This window comes from Bombus bifarius, unplaced genomic scaffold (genome assembly GCF_011952205.1).
Source record: "Bombus bifarius isolate JDL3187 unplaced genomic scaffold, Bbif_JDL3187 scf7180000008096_frag, whole genome shotgun sequence".
Classification (NCBI taxonomy): Eukaryota; Metazoa; Arthropoda; class Insecta; order Hymenoptera; family Apidae; genus Bombus; species Bombus bifarius.
In genome coordinates, this window is record NW_022884444.1 from 1 (window position 1) to 16,995 (window position 16,995).

Genomic DNA, 16,995 nt, shown 5'->3' on the forward strand with positions numbered 1-16,995 from the left:
ATTACCCTCTACAAGACCGTAATAAAACCTGTCTGGACCTACGGAATCCAACTATGGGGAACAGCAAGTAACTCCAACATCGAAATACTACAACGATTCAAATCGAAAACGCTAAGAGCCTTAATAGACGCACCTTGGTATGTTACCAACGAAACCATCCATCGCGACCTCAAGATACCTACAGTCAAAGAGGAAATAGCAAAATATAGCGACAGATATAGCAAAAGAGTCAACAAACACCGAAACCCCCTAATCACTGGACTACTCGATACGACGGACCAGATTCGCAGGCTGAAGAGGCACTACCCGCTAGACCTAAACGTTAGATTCATTTAATTATCCAAATTAAGCATATGCACGTACTTATAATACTTATAAATTATACCTATCTATAATAAGTATTAACTTATTGTAAATAAACAGCCATGTCACTGCGCCACGCCAGAAAAATTACTGAAAATTCTCAACGCGAGAATTGTTTGTAATTTCAACAAATAAATAAAAAAAAACGTGCATTAACGTTTTCAAATCCATTTTTTATTTTCAAAGAACATCGTATTTGTACTCGGTATTGCCAGTAAGTATCATGAAGAGACGAAACTAAGTATTGTTTAAAATAGTATATAGACATCTAGATATAACATTCAATGATTTTTCCCTCACTTATTGTAAATTATTGATATTGTAAAATTATAATTGTAAAATTATATAGTAAATGATATTGTAAAATTATATAGTAAATGATATTGTAAAATTAAATAGTAAATTCACACGATGTTCAAATAATTCGAAATAACGATAGACCAAAAGCTGTTTAAACGAGACACAAGAATTAATCGTGCATTTTATTAAAAAGTTAAGTACGGATAAAAGAAAGAAAATTTTCGAACTTTTTTCGAAAGAACATACATTTATTATATATTGTATTCTTTCAAACACAATAATACCTTCCATAAAGGAGCACAGCTCAGATGAGACTTTTTATAGTTAAACTTTTAACGTACTCATAGACACGAAATTTTTTTTTTTTAAATAGAACTGTTACATTTTACGACACGTATAACATCGAACATTTACCAACATAGCGATGCCAGCGTACATATATGTAATATCGTGATATAGTATATTTACAAAGAATGGACAATAGAGATGTTAATCAGACAGAAAAAGACGATTGTTGTTCAACCTGAACTATTCACGCCAAACGTACAGAAAACAGCGCAACTAAATAACTAGATAGCGACTCGACTTTTACCAAAACGCAATCAACACTCTCTCGGCAACGCCACTCGCAAACTCTGTCTCCGCTCAACTCGCACTCGGCTCCTCGACTCACACTCTGTTTCTCGACTCACACTCTGGCCGTTGTCGCATTCTATTGCCTTTTTCCTAGGCCCGCCGCACACGTGTTCTGCAGACGCTCGTAGCCAGGGTCACGTAGGTCTTTTCCACGAAACTATGCACTTGAAAAGACCGATGACACATTGATGGGCCCGACGGCGCCTCGGCACTCGCGACATTGTTCATAGTTCGCCCGATATTTCTTAGGCCTTTCGTCCACGATACTACATATATGTAGTGGTGTACTGGTCATCTTTTTTCCACACGTTTTTAGCTTTTTAGCTGTTTGTGTATGGGCGCCTAATCAGCCAATCAGAAATAGCCGGTATTCTATGAATCCTTTTCTTCAATGCTCGAAGAGCTGGATATTTATCCAAAGCTGATGCCCCAAACATATACTCGAAATTTTCAAGGGCCGCTGCAAACACGAAGTCCGCCCATGTCGTATGAAAAAAGGTTTGTATACATTTATTTTGTACCTCCTCTATTAAACAATTTTTTTAATTTACCTTGAAAAATGTGAAAAATCGAACTCTTAACTAAAGATCACTAGCTTTTTAGGAAAAATTTGGATTTTTATTTTATTGTCAGAATTTAATGGATAATTTTAGAAACTTCAACCTTTGGAGGTATTTGTTAATTAAAAATGACAAAACTGGTATTATGTAAAAAAGAGTAATGTGTATCCTTAATCAATGTCGAATGGAAATTAGACAGTTCTATAAAAATAATCCTTCTCACGATTCCACAACTTCATAGCTTAATTAAGTACAATTCTTCGGCGATATAATTACAAATACATTTACAGGAATTGTGTAATATGATAAATATCTCGTTAAAGAAATTGAAATCGTAAATTCCGCGGATAACCAGCGTTTATCATATAGAGACAGGGATTTGCAAAGAATAAAAGTTGTAGAACGTTGAAAGGCGTTGAGAGAAACGTGATGTTATCCCGTTATTCGTTAACGCAACGCAGTTAAAAAAATCCCGTAGGAAGATTACGATAATAGATAACCTGAGTCGAGTGTTTGTCGGGGGATCTAAAAGATTCTTTCGAGTTGAGCGTCTGAGATTGCAGAGAAGAAAATTTGGAAGCCATCGAATTCGTGATGTCGATAGAAATCTTCAGTTGGAATCGTTGTATCATAACGTAGTCTGCTTATTGTCGATAAGACTTTACTCAACTAAAAGTGACTACTAAAAGTTTCTATCCTCTAAATTCTATCTACGATTCTATAATCTAAAAACTGACTTTTGCAAACAAACTGTAACATTCGCTTAACGGAAAGACATACGTATCTTGTTTGTACTCGTCTTTTCACAATGAATTCTTGAACGTCTGTCTCTCTGGTGAGACAAATGCAAAGTCATCTCATCAGTTACTCACCTTGCTTCAAATCTCCAAGAGCATCGACGAGCACGTCGCATATCATCGCATCCCATTCGTTCCTTCCCATTACATCGTACTTCTTCGCCAAGTATCGCGCCACAGCGTTACTCTGCGCTACTGGTTTCCCGTCTATCTCCAGCACAGGCAGCATTTTATAAGGCATTGCTAAGAACAGACATGGCTCATATGAACACTGTGTAGAGGGAAACGATCGATAGGAAATCACAACACAGCTTCCGAGGCCGTTGCGTTCTTGTGAATAAATGAATCGAAATCATTTCGGTTTTAATCAACATGGCCTAGTAAAGAAATACAGAAATGTCTTCTTTCTCCTTTTTTTCTTTTCTTACGATTACGATGGACAAGGTATCGCGTGTTTTTGACTGTTGGGAAGAACCTAAAGTTTTTAAAATCAAGGATAAAAGATCGAGTATAAAATTTGTAATTCTCACGGAAAGGAACGAATCTGTCTGATGCGGTGTACTGAATGTACGAGGAACGATCAGTATCGTTTTGCGGGAAGACCTTATGCAATGATAGTGGACTTACAACTGCGAATAAAAAATTCACGTCGCATAATACCAGACACGGAAAAAATATTAGAAAATGTACACGGTTCTTGTAATGAAAATTGAAATGCAAGGAATATAAATCGAATGTCTCTTGCGAACGTAATTTTGTGTTTTACACCGACAGGATTGATTTACAGACTTACGTTGATTTTTGGTTTCTCTATCTGCAAGCGACATATAGGATTATATCGAAGACTATGTTGCGTAAATCTTTTATTATACTATTTACGATAGAAATGTCGCAACGGAAGATCGAATTTTATGTCTGCTTTGTTCTTTCGACTTTTTAGCTATGTTCTTGTTCATTTCCGAACTGATTTCAATTTTTTATCCTTTTTTTCCGACAAGTCCTAAAAAGTTTTTAAATTAACGAGAAACGTAGAAGTATTTTTGTATTCCTATTTTAAGTCACCTATTTACGGTTTTCTCAAAATATTCGAAATGCTTCGATTCATTGAAAACAATAAAGATTGCAACACAAAAATTCGAGAATCGTAAGTGAATTAAGTTGGTATTCGATAAACACGATATTACGGAAGCAAAACTTAATGAAAAGTTCGACTTTATTCCGTATGAAATTTTACTTTAAGTAAGTTTAGCCTGTACGTGAAACGAAAGTTTTATATACAGAAAAGTTTGAGTAAATGGTAGATACCTGAGAGTTGAACGATGAAAGTAAAAATCGATTCTTCACGCTTACAATCCTTGTATTCAGGCCAGAGTTCTTCGGGGATTCTCTCGTCGGTATACTCGATGCCAGTATATGCAAATATGTACCGTATATGTTCGGCACGACCACGGGCATTGAAGTAGATTTGTTTGTAGGTAGGTTCGTCGCTCATTTTCCTTGCTCTGTCAACTTATCGAGAAAAATGATACAATTAACTCGTGTAATTAACAGACTGTGTGCGAGTTTGTGTGTATAGAGAACAATTTATTTATAGATGGAATAATTCGTATAATACGCAAAATAAATCATTTAGAAGGCTGGAATATGTGTTTTTGAAACAATTAATTATGTCGAAAAATATTTCAAACGAGATATAATTATGAAAAAAATAATAATTAAATGTATGTAAATGCATGTAATAATAGTTAAATGTATGTAAATGTAATAATTAAATGTAATTAGTTTCTTTATACGCACGCGATATTATTGGCGATATATGAAGGTCAACTTTATTTTTTTAAATAGATATATTTATACGTATATTTATAGATATAAATACATATATTATATAGATATAATAGTATATATAATATATATAATAATATATATGTCGAGTCTGAATCTCCGAGTCCGAGCTCGAGGCGCCCTCCCGGGCAGGGCTCGCGGGAGATTGCGATTCCGTGTTGGAGTTCTCCATCGTCCGGTCGCGGGTGGGGTACCTTTATTGTCGATAGTGACACTAGTGACGAGGGCCTCAGGCTTGATAACGAATCCGCGGCCAACGGGAGGACTAACATATAAAAAGCAACAGGATACACGAAATAATATAATTCTGACTAGGACAACATAAACGCAAGAAGTGTTGATATTGAAAAAAATATTTAATTTTGTATATAAATATTTTCATATTTAAAAAAGTTTCCGGACGCAGGAAGATTTACAAACAAATAATATCATAAACCGAATGTTTCATGATCCTTTTCTAATTAGAGTGTGTGACAGCATGTGAGAACGTTTCTTAAAAATATGACTTATTGCAATTACTTAATCGCAATTATAAACGATTAAGACCTTCTCGCAACGAGGCAATCTATCCAAAGTATAAAACTCGTTATACTTGATGAGAAAACAAATCTCTACTTAGATTTCATTTCGTTTCATCGCGTTCATAAAAAGTGAATTTGTATGAACACATCGTGCAATTTAGTAATTAGGACCGTTGATCTCGCTGCAACATAGATGGATAGAAAAAAGCCATTTAAAATGATACAACGTCGGGAAGACAATTATGAAAATTATAAATGGAACACAAGATAAAATTGATTAAGATTAATTCTTCTTTTTTTTTTTTTTTAATCGCGAGTGTTTGCAAACGAAGTTTCAATCTGTTTACAATGATAGCAATGAGAGGAGGATGTCTATGAAAGTTATAAATGCGATATTGAATAACATTTCTTCGAGTGGGTTTGTTTTTCGTTACAAATGTTTTTTAAACGAATCTGCAATCTGTTGGAAACAACGGAACAGTAACGGGACGACTGATAGGGAAATAAAAAAGATCGCGTTTTATTTGAACAGACAAATCTTTGAAATCTATTCGAAAGTCTATTTGAATTGGTACGAGCTCGAAAGGAACGGCGAATACTATAGAAGAAGGATTAATTAAAATTCTTATTAATCTGTACGCTTTGTATATTAAATACCTTGATCGATGCCAAGATAACAAATTATTATACGAAACAGTGAAGTATCCACGTCTGACATTAATATTGAGTATTACCATTACTGTAATTTAATTTTTAACCGATCCTGAAAATTCCTTAGAACGTAAAAAGTATAAAATGTTACTGTGCATTTCAAGATTAAATGCACTGTAATTTAGAAACAGTTATGAAGCGGAAACAAATAATTTATTCAGAATAAGAATTCTACGTAATCATGTTAAAAAAAAACGTACTTATAACGCGTTTAAACTCCAAATATGTAAAGACAATAAGGGAAAAAAATTAAACGAAGAATCGTAAATTCACACAAGATTTTATCCAAAAAAAAATTTGGCCTGTACCAATATTTTTATTTGTCGTTACAAGTTAGGAGGGTATTAAAAAGTTGGCCACGAATGGACCAGAGATAAGAATTTATCAGACTTGCTCTCGTAAATTTCAAGACGTTGCATCGGATATTCTTGAAAATCTTTGGACAATGGACTCGATATTTCGCAGCTTCTATCCTCGAAGCGGAAGAACTCGGCGTTAAAAGCGACAGAACTGGAGAAACCCGGTGACCGCGAGCCTTTCACGCTCTCGACAGATTTCTCATCCCTCGTAATCCTCCCGGTGTCACCCACTTTCCACCCTCGTATTGCGATTTGTTGCTTCCAACGAGGCGACACCTTATCTTGTGATTTCCTTTTTCGTCGCGTGAAACACGACCGAACACTTGTTCAAACACACAATTCGTATTTATCTAACTCGACAAAACGCCGTGTCATTGAAACAATAGCATTCTTTGGCTTTTATGTAAATTCCAATAAATTATGATAATGTTCGTGGAGACATTATTGCTACCTATTTTATCTGTCGTGATCCAAATTGATTTGTGGCTACGTATGTATATATATATATTTGTATTTTCTTTTGTTCTTTCTTTTTAATTTATGTGATCTGAGAATTACATTTCTGAGAGTTCGGTGAAATTCGATGCTTTATTTTTATCAGTAGAATCTTCCTTGTCATTGTCAGAACGCAGACGTTTACGCGTTTACGGAAAGTTTAAGGATACAAAAATACAGAACAATGTAGAAAATATGCAAGAATATGTAAAATATCGAAAGTACAGTACTTCTAATAATACTTAGTAGCATGCTTACAAACAAATTTCTTTTGTATTTCTTGAAATTGCGTAAAGATTCGCGGTAATTATCGGATTTTTGTCCTCTTTTATCTGCTTTTTTTATTCGCAACTTATATGAGATATGAATTAATATTCAACGACGTGCGCTCTGTGCTACGAAATGAATTATCTCGCGTTAAGACTGCGGCAATTCTTACGTTTGATATTTCATTTAACGAACAGCCGCGCGTTCCTGAGTTTAAAAACCGCCACTCTGAACTTACGCTGAGAATAATATCAGGAAAAGCGAACGAGAGATGATTAGAAAGAAAATGCGAGGAGCAGTGAGGGGGATATTACTAGACTGCGCTTTTTTGTGCAAGTATAGCAGGATGTTTGGGAGTGTAAAATTTTAACGAATGCGTATAATATGAAAAAATATATGAAATATCCAAGGTATAGTTTTATTAAACTTACTTTTTATAATGCTTCGTAGGTAAAACAATTTTCTATCCAGATTCCACTTTCTCAATCATATTTTAAAAAATGCTCGATAAGGAGTACAATTTTCTACCCTTTCTAATTATATCTTCCAAAATTCTTGATAGATGAAACAATATTCCACCGACGATTTACTTTTTTAATTGTATCCCCCAAAATATGGACCTGCTTAACGTTTAGATATTATTATTTTTTTTTCGTTGTTACTTGATACGGCTAGCAATTAAATAGTGAGAATAAGAAGAATTGGAAGTGCCATTTTCGAAAAAGAATTTTGGTTTTAAATTGGAAATTAAATTTGGTTTGGACATATATGACACAATTTGTATGGACAATGAAGAGTACGAATCTACGAATTTCGAGGTAAAAGTATTGATATATGTATCGATATTTCTGGTCGTTACAATATCTCTAATCAATACAAAGTTCTAACTGAATGTTAGAATGTTAAACGTTAAAACGTTTAAAACGTTAAAATGTGTATCGAATCGTTGTAATTCCAAAGATGTCAATTGATGTAATGTAATAATAAAGTATAAAGTATAATAAAGTATAAAGTATAATTTCGTCTGTGGTATAATCTTTCTATTCCATTTTGTTACGTCGCACCGCGAGCAATATGGCAACGAGATGTCACCGGATACTCGCAGCGTATCCTCCATAGTTTCAAGTACCTTCCATAAATCTCATAGATTTCCTAGAAAAGGTCCTTCAAACCAAACAAACGTCTGTTTCCGAAGAATTTCTAAAGACTATTGTCTACCCCGACTGGACAAGGGAAAGTTAGTTTTTCTCACGTATGCTGCAACTTTCCTCCCACTAACCACATTCTCTCGAGGGCGGTTAAGACCCTTCGTTAACCAATTAACAACGAAGCCACTTCCTTCACTCTCCTAACTAAAATCGTCACCAACAAATCCGATGGTCCCGTGCGCTAGACACACCCATCCTTAGCTTTCCTCCGAGACAGCATCGTCTCCCAAGACAGTTCTGATTTTACATCCTTCGAACGGTCAATATCCTTCCACCGGGTAGGACACACCCACAGATCAGTCACTCATTCATCTCGTACATACGCACCAGCGTAACTGCCTTCGTTATAAGTTGTTGGAATAAACGGTGAAATATAACTTACTATACTGTGTCATATTCATTTAACCACCTCTTATCTTAACCGAAACAGGGGAACGACTACTTCGCGGCGTCGATTCACCGAATCGTAGCGAGAATTTACGCCTCTCGCTACTGCGACTGCGTCTCTCCGCGAACGGTCGTAACACATTGATCGACAGAAGTACTAAACTCTAATAACATAAATTTATATATTTTCTATTTCCCAGCCACCAGTTTTATAGATTTTTCTATCTTCTGTACTACCTTTATCCCTTTTATTTTTTCTTACATGAGATTATTGTAAATTTAATATCATTTGTTCGCAATATTTGTCCTTGAATTTGAAATGTCGCGCTTCAATGTTGTGTGTTGTTCGACGTTTTATCCAACGATGTTTATCGAACTAGTTTATGAATACGTACATAATCATTAAAGAATCTATAAACCTTACTAGTTTGTTTTTACTAAGTTTTGTTACAGAAAACATGTTCTCATAAATTTTCAACTTTAATTTATGGAAATTTATTAACCTTAAACTATAAAATTTTAAACTATAAAATCATTCAATGAGTCTTTCCGGATGTTTTTATGTAGTCATAATTTCACATATCAGCACAGCTCCACCAATAGGATAAGAGTTACGTGGAAGCAACAGGGGGGAAGAAGAACATATAGATATCTAAAGGTTATTTTTGTCTCATTCAAGTTTCTGTTAACCGGCTTGGAAATTTCCTGTGCTTGTTTCGACTTTGAAGTCTTAAAAAAAAAAATTGTAAGTAAATAGTATATATATAGTATATATATCCTGAGTCAAAGTTTCTCTTTATAAATAATAAACCGTTTAAAAACTATATTTTGTATGTTTTTTCCTTATTCATAATTAAATAATAAATATGAAATACTTCTACAGAAAGCCGACATCCTTCAATTAACCGAACAGCAGATGATTTAAAAATTAGTAGTTGAAAGAAATAAATGTTATTACATGTTCATAATTGATCGATAAATTTAAGTATACAATTAGAAAATGTTTCTTCTTTATTGATAACTAAATAATACAGATAAGATACAAGATACTTGTACGAAAAGTCGGCGCGTCGTTCAATTAACGGAACAGCAGAGGATTTGAAAATTAGTAGTTGAAAGAAATAAATTTTATCATATGTTCATAATTGATCGATAAATTTAAGTATGCAATTAGAAAATGTTTCTTATGTTTGGAAGAATATATAATCACTGCTGAATGTTTTGTAGTTACGAAAGTTGTATACAAACATACATTGTACATACGACTAGTAATGGTACTAAATTACTGTTAGAGGGTCTTGGGTGTATAGGACCATATGGTTAAATTAATACTAGGGATAACGAATCGCGCGAATGTAATTAATATTTTGAAATGCGTTGTTTGCATTAATTGATAGTTTTCTTATAAACTTTTTTATAAACAATTTCATTGCTATAGAAAAAAGATAAATGCCGGTAATATGTCTATCCTACTTAAATAGAAAGTGCAATATTTCGTTATAATATTTGGCGCAAGTTTATACATTATTACATCCAAAAATAATATTCTTTTTATATCTAAGCTATATTAAAATATAAAGATACAAATAGTAGTTAGTAGTCGATGCTTTTTACTTAAATTGTCTTATACTTCATAATTTGTAATAATATAATTCTTGTCATCAATGATTCTTTGTTTTTACTTTGTATATATTATACTTCCAGGAAGATGCCGCTCTATAAATTGACTTACTTCCCAGTTACGGCATTGGCAGAACCAATCCGTTCTTCTTCAGCTATGCTAGTATTCCATTTGAAGATGAACGTATCAAAAAGGACGTCTGGCCAGAAATAAAGCCCTGTAAGCTTAAAATTTAAAGAAGTTCTGTTTCTTAAATCTCATCTTTCCTAATTTAACTAAAGTAGCTAAATAAAGTAGAACACAATTATGCAGAGTATAACAGAGATTATTGTTTACTCTCCATTGCTCTATAAGATATGTGGGAGAACAATAGGTATTGTTAAGGAGACAATGCCCTTTGTTTGCTGATAAATTATCAATAAATTAAATTATATCTTTCCAAAACAGATAACAGGAAGCTAGATATTTAAGAAGCATCATAATCTGTTTGTTCGATAGAATCTTTGATTCTATTAGTTGTATGTTTTTAGTGACTCCTTATGGCCTGCTTCCTATGCTCGTAGCTGATAGAAGGAAGGTTGCTCAGTCTACAGCTATTTGCCGTTACTTAGCCAAACAATATGACTTAGCTGGAAAGACTGACTGGGCAAATCTTCATATTGATGCCACTGTTGATACTATTCATGATATTCGTCATAGTGAGTATCCAGTGCTGTTTTGCATAAATCTTATGAGAATCTTGATAACAGATAGTACATATCTGTTCAGGTATTTATTAGTTGAAATCCGATTTAATATTTGATTTAATCGAACGATACACGTATGTCAACAATACAAGACAAAGGATTAAAAAGGATTGTAATTCTATCTTCAGTATCATTTAAATTTCGCACAAGACTGTATTCAAGTTAGTATAACATTAGCGAATAGTATTTAACTGAAAACAAATTTTCAGAAATTGCCGCCTTCCACTATGAGGAGGACGAGAAGGTCAAAGCTGCAAAACGCAAGGCTGCTGAAGAGACGCTGCCGTTCATTTTAGAACGTTTGGACCAGCAAGTGAAGGAAAATGACGGCTACTTCTACGATGGTACTCTCTCTTGGGCTGATTTAACATTCGTTGCTCTGCTCGATTATTTGAACTTTATGTACAAGTCTGATCTGATCGAGAATTACGAGAATCTGAAGCTGCTGGAGAAAAAGGTCCTCCTTCTGCCCAAGATCAAAAACTGGATTGAGAGACGCCCAGTTAGCGAATTCTAAACTTCACGATTGCTTATGGTTTTATAAGCGTTTAAAGATTGCGGTCTTAGTGTGTTGAGAGAACGAAGAACGAATCGTGTTGATGGAAGTTTGTATGGAATATACTGATTGCTTTTAACATTCATTAGTTCCAGCTATTACCGATATTTTTGTCATTTAGTTAGGGTTTTCCCTTTAGATTACGTTGTGATAGAGAACTATTATTTGTGTATTCCTACAGAAACATACGAACTATATAAACTGTTGACACGATGTTGTGCTTTTGTATTATAGAGATAATAATAAAACCATCAAACAATCATTAATTATGTTTTTTATTATATTCATTAAGAATTGAAGATTACCTCCTTGGTGATCTTGATAATATCGTATTTTACAAATGTTGAACAAAAAAAAATGTATGATTATTTTATTCAATGCGTTATGAGGGTTGCTTTAAAAAAAATACGAGTTACATATTTCTTTGAAGAAAGCATGATTTTTATCGATACAATAATGTTCTTCTGTTATCGCTTTAAAGTTGAGTACTTCGTTGATTACACGAGAGAACTCGCCTACAGCAAACAAGATACGACCGTGTGTAAAGTAATTAATCTGGTTGCTCGTTGCTAGCTGCACATAAGGCTTGCGTAAAAAAAAATATGCATTTCAGTTCAGGCGGAGAATTATGTAGGAAGTCATTTTGTCGATCAATAACTTAGTTAATAAAAGATCAAATTTTCATGTACATAAATGTAAGTAACGTTCAAGTATTAATCATTACATACAATTTTTGTATAATTCGATATCTTGGTCACTTACATCTTACAAATGATACATAGATAATATTTATGAGATACATTGGAGCTATCTTTTAGTTAACGCCATTTTTTCTTGTTTTCTCTGTACTTTTACTATTCTTCCAAAAATATCAAAGGATCGATGACTTCAAATTAAACTAGAATTGCTTCGGTATATTGTCAATCAATGGCTATTTGTATTCACATCTATATCAAAGGAAAACCGATTGCAAAATTAATTACCCTTGCAACTCCGCAATATGAAAATATGTGTGATCGACCTTGAAGATGACAAATCTCAATGTTTGAAGTAGTACAAAAAGATGATAATTTAATTTCGCTTTATCAAACTGTACAAAATTTGTATACACATACAGAAAAAAAACGGAGTTCAAACATTAATCAACATGAATTATCGGTTATTATTGTTGAGTAATTATTAGGATTAGAGTTTTGGAGTATCGATCGTATCGAGATTTAACTATCGGTTTCCGCAATTTATTGTTTTTCTAAATTATGTCTAAATGGTATCAGTTTTTGAATATTTTATAGTTTACACTCCAACATACTGACGTAAGCTATCGAAAATAATTGTAAATTATGCAATATCATTTTTTTTATATTTCATAATCTAAATTTCAATCTATTTTTTGTATTTAACATCCCTTATTTATTGTTCGTGTTCCGTCTTGTACGTTCTTCAAAAAATCTTAATTTTTTTTTCGATAAAATCTTGTGTGAATTTACAAAAAATACGATTCTTCGTTTAATTTTTTCCCCTTATTGTCTTTACATATTTGGAGTTTAAACGCGTTATAAGTACGTCTTTTTTTAACATGATTACGTAGAATTCTTATTCTGAATAAATTATTTGTTTCCGCTTCATAACTGTTTCTAAATTACAGTGCATTTAATCTTGAAATGCACAGTAACATTTTACACTTTTTACGTTCTAAGGAATTCTCAGGATCGGTTAAAAATTAAATTACAGTAATGGTAATACTCAATATTAATGTCAGACGTGGATACTTCACTGTTTTGTATAATAATTTGTTATCTTGGCATCGATCAAGGTACAAAACTCGTGGCCATACACCACGTTGTCCATATTATTTTCATCTCGATAATATATTTTGTATATTTATGATGTTATTATTTTACTAGTATAACGATTATTGCACTATATTCTATAAGATGGAGCTTTTGTACGAACAATTTCAGGAACTTTTATAACAAAGGAAAGTACTAATTTTTAACATTAACTACCCACGACAATTTACGACAATTACTTTAACCTACGTTCTTACTCTAATTCTTATTCGCTCGCCTAATGTTTGAATTTTTAATCAATCATTGTTGATGAAAAATTGCGATGATAATTGCATTGCGGATCTTTATGCAAATGCATATTTTCGTGGATACAATAATACAATTGAAAGATTTGATACAATCGAAAGGACTTGGGCAAAAGTATGTTTCTATCCATTAAATATCATCGATAGTGCTGTACTTTTGGATATTTTACAAAATTTTGCGTCATACGCATTCTATAAATTTTCGTATCTTCGAATCACCCATAATTGCATAAAAATCCGCTGTTTTGTGATAATGAATATTAATGACGGTGGAATTTAAGATTCCTGGATTCAGTAACTTGTCTTACTCTAATACATGTATTGCACGTTTTTGGAAGACTAAAGATTCTTTGCTCGAGATCAACGCGACAAATATTGTACTTCGTGGTGAACGTTTCGCTACAGCCTTTCGACCTCTGTGATCGAGTTTTCGCATTTCCTCGATTTTATACTCGATCTCCGTAGCATGCTACTCCTTAAAGGTTCACCGCGAAGCGACGCTCTCATCGAATTCCTCGCACTGCATTTAGAAAATGATCGGAACATGGCGACCGGTGGTGTCTCTTCGTCCTCGCGTTTCCTGTCAAAACATTGCGTTTAAAAATATTGAATCCAATCGCTTAAAGATTTGAATAACTTCCCAACTCGATCCTTCTCTTCTGTTCAAAAGATTTAAAAAGCATTTGAAGAAAGAAGATAGTCCAGTTTTCTTTTGAGAGATTTAACAGATTTTAAGAAGAAAGTAATACGAAAGCATACGAAGATGTAGATCTAACAGAATGCTTGAGAATCTTGAACTTCGAGCTTGAAGATCTGTGAATATCTTTGAAAAAAGGAGACCGAAAGTTCCTTTATGTGATTTTACCTTCCGATACAAGGTACATCCCACATCTTCTGATCTTTTCCAAAATCCTCGCTGTCCTGCAGCGTCTGCGGAAGATCCTTATTCAATGTTTCCGGCAAAAAGAGAGTCAGAAGACCGCCCATAATTTCGAGTGTGCCCAGCACAAGAAGAGGTAGGAACGAGGACACAACATTGAGATAGACTACGAAGGGTGCGAGGATACTAGCAACGTATCCCATTATATGTATCAAAGCTACACCCTGAGCTCTAACCACAGTTGGTAATACTTCAGCCGCATGTTGGAGACCGATATTGTATGAAATGTTTATCCAAAATCTACCGAGAATTGCCAGAGAAGCTGTATATATACCTGAAGAAAAAATTTTAGCATTAGTTTTTAATTCTAATTTTTCATGAAATAATTTTAGAAAATTTTAAGGAATAAAAAGGGAAGAAATTATTTTATCTGTCTGTAATTTGTCTGGTTGTCTGCAATAGTTGATACAAGCATTTGCTAAGCTTAATATAAGCGTGCTTAGCTCTAAGCTAAGCACAAGCAATAAGCTTCTTATCTATAAAACGTTAATCTAGCCAATTTGAATCTAAGGGATTGTATTATGGATTACGGCTACTGAAAGCCATATAGCACTGCTGGAGCGCTGAAGCCCATCATTTTGAGGACTATTGCCAACGCCCTTTGATATATGCGGAAATACGAAGCGATCTTATGATCAAAGCAGTAGAAGGGGAAATAAAATATCTATACAACGGATACATGATAGGGCTTGGAAACTATTCTAGCAATGTAGCAAATAATCTACAAGCATTTGCATGTTATAAATATTCCAAAATATACATTTTCTTCCTTTCAAATACCACAATGTTATACGAATGAAAAATATTCGTCTGATTAAGTCAGAATTATCGACTTAAGTTATTTAGAAGATTGATCAGTAATATAGAAGGGTGAATATATAAAAACGAAATGTACGAACTATTGGAAACGGCAGAAGCCCAGATGCTGAAGATACCAGAAATGACGAGGGAACCACACGCCAGCCATCTTCTGCCCCATCGATCAAGAACGAGCGTGAGGAACGTGTCAGCAGGCAGCTCGGTTGCTGCAGCAATCGTGAACGTAACAAACACGTCCAGGCCTAAATTATCGACGTTTCGTACGTGACCATCGAACACCAAAGAAATCGCCATCCTATATTTCGTAAAACAATTTCATATGATAAAGAAAAGCACGCTATCATATTTCATGTGAGAAGCAAATTCCTTGCTTCAGAAATGAAGTATTTTTAGACAAAAGATATAAAACTGTTCGTGAGATTTTTACAAGATACAATTCCGATTTTACGTCAATCTATTTGATATCTGTTTAATAGCGATACGAACCAAATAACAATAAATAGAATCGTGATATTCCGTAGTCGTGGCGTTCTAAATAGATCCAACACGGAGTACGTTTTGTCTGCTTCCTCCTCTTTGCAGATTCTGGCACAGGTTTCCTGTTATTAGCAAATTTTTAATTTGTTAATTTTTAATTAGTTAATGTCGTTTGTCTGTTTTTCTTACAAATTTATGTGAATCTGTTATGTGTACAAAGATTACGATAAAATCCGGAAGAAAGTTTATGTTATATTTATATGAGACGATCATTTCGAAATAGTTTACTTGGACGTTCGCAAATTTTTTCATTTTACTTTTTAAAACATCAAACCTCTGAAAGTCGATTATCTCCTTATATCGTACATTAATGTTAATATTGCCATGATCTATTCATAGACTGAGCAGTTTCCAAATGTTTAATCTATTTGTATAAAAATTTTCAAAGATAAAAACAATATACAAATTCAATAAATAACATTACAGAAATAGACAATAACAGACAATAACAGAAATTGACAGCAATTTATCGCTGGCAATTTAGGTGATGAATAAGATATAAAATTACTAGGTTGTAAACAAATTTTCATTACGTAAAAGACCCAATTAGACTTCTATTCAAAGAAAATGATTATATGATATGCTTAAAGGCATATAAATTGGTCTTTATAGAACGCACATAAAGCAGGAAAGATCATAAAAGTAGAAAATACGGAAAAGATTGCGGTAATCGGTTTATTTACCCGGAATCGTCTATAGATGTCATCGGGCACCTTGGTGCCGTTGATTCGCTCGAATTTACCAAGGATTTTAATGGCCCTGTCTATCTGACCTTGGCTGACCAGCCATCGAGCGCTTTCCGGTATCAACCATGGCGTACCTACGGCTAGAACAAGAGGAACTGAGGTGACAATACAGGTCATCCTCCAGTCGGCCAAATAATAGGCGATCCAGGGTAGAATGCAAGTTGCAAATGTGAAGAATATTGCGATCGACATATTCGCCACGAATGTCCTCCACTTTGGTCCAACGTATTCTAATACTGGAATAAAAAACATAATATTTAGAAGAATCATCTGTAAAAGAAATATTCTGTGAATAAAGAATGGAACAATATATTAGGTTGTCGCAGAAATTTCTTTCGTCTCGTAAGGAGATAATAGACGCATACTATTTTTTGTTTTATATTATTTTATTGAATTATATTCATTGGGACAAAATAGATCATACGTAATTCAATAAAATAATATAAAACGAAAGAAACTTTTGGGGCAACTTAACGCAATATGAAG

General features: G+C 33.7%; 2 protein-coding genes and 1 pseudogene across 2 annotated transcripts; 1 reads left to right on the plus strand and 2 right to left on the minus strand.

The window, feature by feature from the left end:
• Positions 1 to 1,654: 1,654 nt before the first annotated feature.
• On the minus strand, positions 1,655 to 3,998 carry LOC117208445 (probable glutathione S-transferase 6). The gene is made up of 3 exons (XM_033449634.1): positions 3,962 to 3,998; positions 2,732 to 2,899; positions 1,655 to 1,787 (listed from the first exon to the last, which is right to left on the minus strand). Exons 2-3 carry the CDS (start codon positions 2,895 to 2,897, stop codon positions 1,750 to 1,752), a joined length of 204 nt encoding a protein of 67 aa, XP_033305525.1. The 5' UTR covers positions 2,898 to 2,899; positions 3,962 to 3,998; the 3' UTR covers positions 1,655 to 1,749.
• A 6,159-nt stretch (positions 3,999 to 10,157) lies between these two features.
• Positions 10,158 to 11,466, plus strand: LOC117208443 (annotated as a pseudogene).
• A 2,252-nt stretch (positions 11,467 to 13,718) lies between these two features.
• LOC117208444 (organic cation transporter protein-like) lies at positions 13,719 to 16,767 on the minus strand. Its single transcript, XM_033449633.1, has 5 exons — positions 16,447 to 16,767; positions 15,713 to 15,825; positions 15,307 to 15,521; positions 14,333 to 14,681; positions 13,719 to 14,047 (listed from the first exon to the last, which is right to left on the minus strand). Exons 1-5 carry the CDS (start codon positions 16,759 to 16,761, stop codon positions 13,867 to 13,869), a joined length of 1,173 nt encoding a protein of 390 aa, XP_033305524.1. The 5' UTR covers positions 16,762 to 16,767; the 3' UTR covers positions 13,719 to 13,866.
• Between the last annotated feature and the right edge of the window lie 228 nt (positions 16,768 to 16,995).

Excerpts from the sequence above, each read along its gene's own strand:
- LOC117208445 (XM_033449634.1), bottom strand. The coding sequence starts at position 2,897 with ATGCCTTATAAAATGCTGCCTGTGCTGGAGATAGACGGGAAACCAGTA. Across the intron at positions 1,788-2,731 it reads TCTTGGAGATTTGAAGCAAG|ACGACATGGGCGGACTTCGT; the intron begins GTGAGTAACTGA and ends ACCTTTTTTCAT.
- LOC117208444 (XM_033449633.1), bottom strand. The coding sequence starts at position 16,761 with ATGTTTTTTATTCCAGTATTAGAATACGTTGGACCAAAGTGGAGGACA. Across the intron at positions 14,682-15,306 it reads GGCTTCTGCCGTTTCCAATA|GTATATATACAGCTTCTCTG; the intron begins GTTCGTACATTT and ends TTTTTTCTTCAG. Across the intron at positions 14,048-14,332 it reads GATGTACCTTGTATCGGAAG|GAAACGCGAGGACGAAGAGA; the intron begins GTAAAATCACAT and ends ATGTTTTGACAG.